Source organism: Varanus komodoensis, unplaced genomic scaffold, assembly GCF_004798865.1.
Source record: "Varanus komodoensis strain SLA01 unplaced genomic scaffold, ASM479886v1 scaffold89, whole genome shotgun sequence".
Lineage (NCBI taxonomy): Eukaryota > Metazoa > Chordata > Lepidosauria > Squamata > Varanidae > Varanus > Varanus komodoensis.
In genome coordinates this window covers 1,828,561-1,838,149 of record NW_025336587.1, presented here as the reverse complement: position 1 = coordinate 1,838,149, position 9,589 = coordinate 1,828,561, and the positions used below count along the sequence as shown (strand labels likewise).

At 45.9% G+C, this 9,589-nt stretch overlaps 1 protein-coding gene across 1 annotated transcript in view; it reads left to right on the top strand.

The window, feature by feature from the left end:
- The window catches only part of SEMA6B (semaphorin 6B), a 100,252-nt gene that overhangs the window by 85,336 nt on the left and 5,327 nt on the right, over positions 1-9,589 (top strand). Inside the window, exons 11-12 of the mRNA XM_044417579.1 lie at positions 6,020-6,237; positions 7,950-8,081. Of these exons, the coding sequence (XP_044273514.1) occupies positions 6,020-6,237; positions 7,950-8,081 (350 nt within the window). The remainder of the gene's footprint in view (positions 1-6,019; positions 6,238-7,949; positions 8,082-9,589) is intronic.

Genomic DNA, 9,589 nt, shown 5'->3' with positions numbered 1-9,589 from the left:
CTGTATTGAAATAATGGGAAAAACACTGAAGATTGTGTCTTGGAGTGTAAGTGGCTTGGGAGAAAAACATAAATGAAAACAAGCCAGAACTGAAAAATCTTTATATAAAGAAAAAGCAGATATTTCTTACAAGAAACGCATCAAAAGAAAGATGGGGTAAATGAACTAAAACTACACTGGGCAGACGTATATGAGAAATCATATGGTAGTTCAAAAGCTAGAGGTGTTGCAATTATTCTTGCAAAAGATGTGAATTTAAAATAAAAGCTATAAAAAAGGAGATTTCTAATAATACAAGGTCTAATGTATGGACAAGAGGTGATGTTAGTTAATATACATGCACCTAATATAAATCAAAGGGAGTTCTATGATAAGGTATATAAAGAAATAGAAGAATTTAAAAAAAGGATACGTGATAATGGTGGGTGATTATAATATGGTTATGGATAAAGAAAAAGATAAATCTAACCCATCAAAGTCAGATATAAAATATGAGAATACAGATTTAAGTAGATTTATTGAGGAAAATAGATTTTAAGATGTCTGGAGAGAATTAAATGGGGAAGAGAAAAGCTACATAGAAACAGAACGAGTCAGAAGGATCCTCCTGGGCCATCTAGTCTGACCCCTGGCTCCAGGTGGCTCCGCTCTCAACATGCCCCCCATGTGCATGTCCAGCCTGTCCTTGAACACCCGCACCGATGGGGCCTCAACCACCTCCCATGGAGGGCCATTCCACACCCTTAGGATCCCGACTGTCAGGAAGCGCTTCCTGGCATCCAAATGGAACCTTGGTTCCCCGAGCTTCATTGGATAAGAAAAGTTATGCATTTTACTCAAACAGACATAAACATTTCACAAGAATAGACTATATATTTGTAACATCAGAAATATTGTCTAAGATAGTTAAAGCAGATATAAAAATAAATAAAATATCAGACCATGAAATGATAACAATGGAAATGGAAATAAATTGTGATTATAGTCAGGCAAATAGACAGAGGATAGATTTAAGGATTTTTAAAAATGAAAAGATTTTAGAAAAAATGGAAAAAGAATTAAAAGAACTATGGGAAATAAATGAAAAAGGAGGTAGTAATACAAGTGTCATATGGGATAGAATGAAAGCAGTGGTAAGAGGGCTAGGAATAAAATTTTCATACAATTTAAAAAAACAAAAAGAGCAACATATAATGAGACTAGAGGAAGAAATTAAAGAATTAGAGAAAAGAATATATTAAAAATAGAGAAAACAAAATTGTTAGAATTAACAGCAAAAAGAAAAGAAATACAAAATACGGAATTAGAACAAGTTCAAAGAAATCTAATTTACTTGAAAAGGGAATTTTATGAAAATAGTAATAAAAATTCCAAAATGCTGGCCAGAGTCACACAAGTCAAAAAAGTACAAAATTTAATTGGAGTAATAAAGAACAAAAAAGGAGAAAGATGTAATAACATGAAAGAAAAACTCTTAATTTTCTGAAGGTTTTGTGACAAATTATGTAAGGGAAATGAAATAGATTTGAAAGAAAGCCAAAAATATATAGAAAAGAAAGTAATGTGTAAAATTTGAGGATAAAAAAATTATGGAAACTCAAATAGAAGAAGAGATATTGTAAGTTATTATTAAATTAAAAATAGGTAAAGCACCAGGATCTGATGGATTGAGTGCTGAATATTATAAAATTTTTAAAAAAATTATTAGTCCCTAAAATGAAAATGATGTTTAATAAAATATTTATTTACTTATTTTTTTGGAATTCTTATATCCCACCCCATTTGCATAAGCCTCAGGGTGGCTTCCAACAAATAAATATCAATACAATTACATAAAAAACTGGAAACATCTCCGGCATAATAATTTAAAACCAATAAATAAATCAACAATTAATTAAAATAATGTTTAAACAAAAAGGTCTTGGCCTGGCGCTGAAAAACAAATAACAATGGCACCAGGCGGACCTCTCTGGGGAGCGCATTCCACAGATGGGGCGCCACCACAGAGAAGACCCTCCTCCGAGTACTCACCCTCCTAATATCTTTCACGGAGGGTTCCCAGAGGAGGGCCTCTGCTGCTGATCTCAAGGGGCGGGAGGGCAGATATGGACGCAAGCGTTCCTTTAGGTAACCAGGTCCCAAGCCGTTTAGGGCTTTATAGGTAATGACCAGCACCTTGAATTTGGCCTGGACTTCGATGGGGAGCCAGTGAAGCTGACGGAGGACTGGGGTTATATGAGAGTAATGCCCAGTCCCCGTCAGCAACCTTGCAGCTCTATTTTGCACCATCTGAAGTATCTGGACCGTCTTCAAGGGCAGCCCCACGTACAGCGCATTACAGAATTAATCAGGAAGTAACCAATGCATGTGTCACTGTCGCCAGGCAGTCGTTCTCCAGGTAGGGACACAGCTGATGGATCAGCCGAAGCTGAAGGAAAGCGCTCCTCACCACCACTGTCACCTGAGCTTCCAGTGAAAGCTCAGGGTCGAGAAGCACTCCCAAGCTGCGGACCTTGTCCCTAAGAGGGAGTGCAACCCCATTCAGGACAAGGTCCAGGTCCCCCACCCCAGAGCTCGAACCACCTACCAACAGGACCTCCAGCTTGTCTGGATTGAGCTTCAGTTTGTTGGCCCTCATCCAGCCCATTACCTCGGCCAGGCACCGGTTCAGTACAGCCACTGCCTCACCTGGATCAGTTGAGAAAGAGAGGTAGAGCTGGGTATCATCAGCGTATTGATGATTCCGCAGCCCACACCTCCTGATGACCTCTCCCAGCGGTTTCATATAGATGTTAAATAGCAGAGGAGATAGAATGGAGCCCTGTGGTACCCCATGGCATAGCTGCCATGGCGCAGAGCCACAGTCCCCCAGCACCACCTTCTGGAAACGGTCATTGAGATAGGAGCAGAACCACTGCAAAGCAGTGTCTCCAACCCCCAGTCCCGCTAGCCTATCCAGGAGGATACCATGGCCGATGGTATCAAAAGCCGCTGAGAGGTCCAGGAGGACCAACAGGGACACACTCCCCCTGTCTCTTTCTCTGCACAGGTCATCATACAGGGCGACCAAGGCAGATTCAGTACTGTACCTGGGTCTGAAGCCGGACTGAAATGAGTCCAGATAATCAGTCTCATCCAAGAGTGCCTGGAGTTGTCCTGCCACCACTTGCTCTAACACCATCCCCAAGAAAGGGATTTTGGCCACCGGTCTATAATTGGCGGCCATCTCTGGATCCAGGGATGCCTTCTTTAGAACTGGCTGGACTACCGCCTCCTTTAAAGGGGCAGGCACCCTCCAAGATCCAGGCCCCTATTCTGTGCTTGGCTTGTTAAGTAGCCAAGATGGGCAAGGATCCAGCAAGCAGCTGGTGGGACGTACTTGTCCAAGCACCTTGTCCACATCATCAGGCCACAATAACTGAAACTCATCCAACAATTTAGGACCAGACGGCAACATTGGCACCTCCTGTGAAGGCTCTGAGTCACTAGTGGAGTCCAGCATGTGACGAATCTGAGCGATTTTCTCCTTAAAATGCTTGGCAAAGTTGTCACAGTGGGCCTTCGTGGGTGGAACCGGATCTTTCTTAGGGCCAGGATGAACCAGCCCTTGTACCACCCAAAAAAGCTCCACCAGACGGCATTGTGAGGAGGCAATGGAAACGGAGAATTTCTTCTTCGCCGCCCTCACCGCCACAGCATAGGCCCGATAATAGGCTCTTAAGTGTGTTCGGTCAGATTCACCCTGTGATTTCTTCCACCTACGCTCTAGACGTCTCCCGGCCTGCTTCATCGCCCGCAATTCAGGTGTATACCAAGGGGAAGAGTGGGCTCTGCCTGGTGGGAGAGGACGCTTAGGAGGGATCGTATCAATAGCCCTGGTCATTTCCCCTTTCCATTGAAAAACTAAATTAAAAAATAACCATATATATAGATGGGAAGACTGGAAAAACAAGATAAAAAATCTATTACAATTAAGGAGAATATTGCCAGAGGTTAATTAAATTGGTTAAATTTAATTCAATTAGAAAAATGGATAAAGATGGAGGATAAATTTAAAGAGGAAGAAAGGCAATTAACAAAATTTGAAATGATCATAAAAGAATGTAAGCCTGAGGAAGAATATGCAAGTAAAGGAAGAATTGCCAAAATCTATCGGATATTAATGGAGTTAGGGGATCAGACAAAAAGTTTAAAATCAATTTGGGAAATGGATATAGGTGAAATAAAAGACATGGATTGGAAGAATATTTGGAACAGAAGAGTATATAAGAATATGTCAGTTAGAATTAAAGAGCATGGATATAAGGTGATATAGAGATGGTATTTTAACACCAGTTAAGTTAAATTAAATTGATGACAAATAGTCTAATATATGTTGGAGATATGGTAAAGAGATCGGAACTTATAAACATACGTGGTGGGATTGTGAAAACATACAAAAGATTTGGATTATGGTATTTAAGGAAATTAGAGAAATTTTAGATAAAGACTTAGAAATGTCACCAAGAATTGTGTTATTATTGTTGATAGAAAAACAAGATATAAATGAAGCTAAGAAATAATTGATTGTAAGTTTGATAATGGCAGTTAGGCTAGTGATAGTTAAAGATTGGAAGCAGAACTGGGTTTTGCAAAGGCATGAATGGTAAAATGAAATATGGAACATGGTAATTAATGATTAACTGACGACAGAAATAAAAATTAAAAGAAAGCAAATAAATACAATGAAATATGTGAAGATTTTGTAAAAGCAGTACTGATAGAAGGCAAAGGCTGTATACCCAGTCAAGATTATATGAACTTCTGCAGGGGATATGGAAATAATTGAAGTATATTATATATTATTAATTGTTATGGTATGTGAATGGTGGTAGCATTGGTCTCCGGGGTGGTGGGGGCACTTTATCACTTTCTCTTTATTATTGTGTTTATGTTGTTATATCATTACTGCTGTGATGTCTTGTAATTTTTTTTGTCAAAAAAAAGAAAAAAAATGGGGGGGGGCTCGCTAGAGCATCTCCAAAGGACCTTTTCCCCATCCTCGTGAGGTGCAACCCGTCCCTTGCCGGAAGTCCATTGGCAAGAAACCGAGTGCCGTGGTCGAGGAACCCGAAGCGTTCCTTCTGGCTCCGCACCCAGGGGCGCAGACAAGGGACGACACCTTATAAGCCTCCCTCAGCCCTCTCCCCCAGCCTCTGCCTCCGCTGCTCTGCCAAGAGGCCCGAGCCCAAGGGGCGGGCAGTGGCTGAGCGTGGCCCTATATGCCTCTCAGGCCGCTGCCCCGCCCTCTGCTCCCTCCTGGCTCCTCTGGCCCCCCCCCTTCCCCGCCCCCCCCCCAGCCCCCCCCCCCCCCCCCCCTCCCCAGCCCCTGCCTTGCCTTCCCCGGTCCCTGGCCACCCTCAGCCCTCTCCCCCAGCCTCTGCCTCCGCTGCTCTGCCAAGAGGCCCGAGCCCAAGGGGCAGGCAGTGGCTGAGCGTGGCCCTATATGCCTCTCAGGCCTCTGGCCCCGCCCTCTGCTCCCTCCTGGCCCCTCTGGCCCCACCCCCTTCCTCCCCCCCGCCCCCCCCCCCCCCCACTCCCCTGCCCAGCTCCTGCCTTGCCTTCCCTGGTCCCTGGCCACCCTCATCCCTCTCCCCCGCCAAGAGGCCAGAGCCAAAAGCCATCAGGTCCCACTTCTTAAAGTAACAGCAAATGCTAAACAGTAACCTGGCTTGGAATTGGGGTGCTTTCTGAAAAAGGAGTGCAGGTTTGATTTTAGAACACAAAGCACATATAAGCAACGTTTTTCTAGCAGGATTTATCTGCATTTTCCCAAGAATGGGGAGCTTGCAAAGCCAGGAAACCAGCAAATAATCCACTGTTGGAGGAAAGGGTGCTTGGCCATCCATAGGGGGCACGGCCCTCCACAGAGCTGAGGCTCTGCGCCCCACTTTCTGCCCTCCATCCACCACCGGATCTGGTCCCCACAAGCAAGCTCCATGGTCTTACCGCTTGCTCCTGCTCGCTTTCCCCCTCCCAGGTCGTGGTTTCGCGGGTGGCCCGCGTGTGTAAGAACGACATGGGCGGCTCGCAGCGGGTGCTGGAGAAGCAATGGACCTCCTTCCTCAAGGCCCGCCTCAACTGCTCGGTGCCGGGCGACTCGCACTTCTACTTCAACGTCATCCAGTCGGTGACGGACATCCTGGAGATTGACGGGAGGCCCATGGTGCTGGCCGTCTTCTCCACACCCGCTAACAGGTTAGCCAGGACTGGGCGAGGCGGGGACGGCCTTACGCCAGGCTTGCTCCAGGACTCAGCCTCGCGAGAAGGGATCCTTTGCATAATACTTTTAGACACATTTAATAAATAAAAAATACGGGAAGAGTGCTTCTGAGTATGTGCAAAGTGCCTCCTTCACAGAAGTTGCTTCTCTGGGATATGCAGCATCCAAACTGAAAGAGGGACTGGGCAGCATGCGCAGAGGCCTCCCCGAAGATTGTGGAGTCCCTCGCACCTCTGACATTCTGGGGAGGAGCTTAAAGGATAAGAGAGCCCCTGAGCACGTGCAGAGTTTTTCTTACCTAGGCCTCGACCAGAAATAGTCTCATAGACTGGGATTTATGGGAGAGGATTTTCTGAGCAGAAGACTGGCCAAAATTACTTGAGGAAGGGCAACAGCTGTGTGGGGAGAGCCCCTCTTTTTCATGCCAGGGGCTCCAGGTCAACCCCCAGCTTCTTCTGGAACTGGAAACCTCGAAGGGCTCAGAACAGTCGCTGTGAGTAGCAGCAAGCAATTAAGCTTAGACACAAAAGAGCCTCCCGCCTCCCTCTTCTCTGGTTCTGGAAAGAAGCGTAAATCATAACAGGTTATCGTCATTAATTCATTATTATTCCTAAATAATTAATCTTTATTATTAATAAGTCTTCATAGAACTTTGGAACATTCACAGCTTTTCACGACCATAACCTGCAAGCAGTGTGCTGGTTTAGAGTCGTTTTATTTCTGTAAGTGTTGTCGTTACATGGCATTTATAACCCTCTTTCCCTCCTGTGAGGAACCTGAGCCAGCCTAGAGACGTAAGGCAGGTTGGGCTGAGAGCCTGAGATGGGCCCCCAATCACCCAGTGAGCTCCATGGCCCAGTGGGGACCACAGCCCGGTTCTCCCAGGTCCCCAGTTCAAGTGGGATGTGTGGGGAATTTGTCTGGGGGCAGGAATCCTGGGTGACTTTGGGCCAGCCACACAAACTCTCAGCCCAGCCTACCTCACAGGGTTGATGTTGTGGGGATAAGATGAAGAGCAGGAGGATGAGAAGGATATAAGATCCTCTGAGTTCTTCGTAGGAAAAAAGTCAGGGAAAGAATCAAATGAATGAATGAATGGGGGATCTCACTAGAACCCATAGAATAGCCCTGTGCATGCTCAGCCAGCTTTGCTTCAAGCAAGAAGCCCCTTGGGTGCAGCCCACTGAGACAGAAAATGGCCTACAGTTCCCAGCAGGCGGCACCTTTTTTCTGTCTGGATGTGTTTGGAACTGCACCCTTAATGCACTTTCAGCTGACGCGAGTTAAGAACCACGAGCTTGTGTAACCACGATGCTTGCACAGTTTGGAAACCAACCGTGTGAGCAGTGGTGCAGCAGTCGAAGCCCATGACGCCTACACACCCCTACAAGAAAAGTCCAAAACATCCCACAGCAGTGTTGATCTGTACCCACAAACCAGTTCTGGCTGTCTCCTCAGTGAGCAAGTTTTGATCCTGAGCCAGTCCCAAAATATTCTGGCATTGCGGCCAGGAAGGCTTCTGGGCAAATCCTTTTTTGCAGCTCAGCCTGAGGACTCAGGGAAATCAAAGCAGTCAGCACTGCTTCCACCACTGTGATTTCCAGACTCCGCCATACCCCCATCTGGATTCTCCAATCTTCTCTGCTCCAAAGAGTAAGATCCTCTTACTTACCCTCTCGTTTTGCAGCATTCCCGGCTCGGCTGTCTGCGCCTTTGACATGGCCCAGATCGCCTCTGTCTTTGAAGGGCGCTTCCGGGAGCAGAAATCCCCCGAGTCCATTTGGACCCCAGTGCCGGAGGAGCTGGTGCCCAAGCCACGGTGAGTGAAAGCCAAGCCAGCCGGCTGTTGGGCTGAGAAAGCTAGTGTGGGTTGGCCACTGTGGGAAATGGACCGTCAGTCCACATGCGTCTTTGGCCTGATCCAGCTGGTCTGGCTTGCGCGAAGTCACGGAATGCCCACAAACACTGCAGTAGCTCCATCAGCAGGAAAGGGTTACCTAAACTGGCCACTGGGGGCAGGGGAGGATGGAAAGCTAGATACTCCACTCCACTGAGGCCTTTCTCACCATTTCCAGTCCAGGACTTTCGGCCTGCTGTGGACAACTGAGGGGCTTCAGAGGTCATGCTCCATTCACATTTAAATAGCATGTATGTTTGGGGGGAGGGGGAGCGAGAGCAAACAGAACCCCCTCCCAAACACAGTCTTGCTGGAAAAGATCAGCATCTGAGGCCTTCCTCAGAAAGCCACCTCCGAGGGAGCAACAGAGGAGGGCCTTCTCTGTGGTAGCCCCCAAATTATGGAATGATCTCCCTGCCAAGGCCATCCTTTGGGGCCAAGCTAAGACCGCACTCTTTGCTGCGACATTGGCCAAGTCCAAACAGCACATGCAGAGGGACAGGGGATCTTGGCAGTGGCTTTTAGCAGGCCTGTCAGTATAGACTGGCCTTAGTGGTTTTGGATTAATTCGTTAGTGTCAGTTTATTATTTTTTAATGTTACTTAGATTTTATATTGCACTTTATGGAATTCATTAATGTTTATGCACTGCTTTGGCTTTGGGCAGGATGGAAGTAAGACTAATATTGCTACTGAGAGGAGTATGCACTGCTCATGCCCAGAGCCCCCTCGGCATGATGTCCTGCCTGGGCATTAATGGAAACCTTAACTGCCCACTGGAGCTCACAGGGCCATTTTTATGGAGTGCAGTAAACACAGTATCATTTTGCTTTCGTCTTTGAAGAACGTTCTGATGGGAACTTTCCAATGAGGGGAAGCCGACATGCCTCAAAGCAAGATCCCAGCCAAAGTGTGTGATAGACAATCCAGCCAGCACCTCGGGGGTAATCAAAGGTTCTAGCCCTGGGGTCCTCAAACTTTTTAAACAGGGGGCCACTGCATCGTCCCTCAGACTGTTGGGGGGCTGGACTATAGTTTGAAAGAAAGATGAATGAATTAAAATATTTTTAAAAGTTAATTTAAAAATGTTTAAAAATTAAAATTAAAATTAAAAATTAATAAAAATTAAAAATGTTTGCTCCACTCCCTCGGGCTGCAGCAGAAGCCCAAGATGAGGGGGGAAGAGCATGTCCTTATTCAAGGGACAGAGCTACAACACAACCAAATAGAATATTTTGCATAATGCAGCTGAGGACTGCAACTGGCATTTACGAAGAATGAAGCAAAAACACTAAGGACAAATACTGTCAATGCCACTCTTAAAGTCAGCCCAGAACAATTCCCTAATACACAATGGCTGCATTTGGATGCAGAGCTAATGACTACCATATTTTAAGTGCAACCTTGCCAAAACTGGCACTGCCCAGAGGA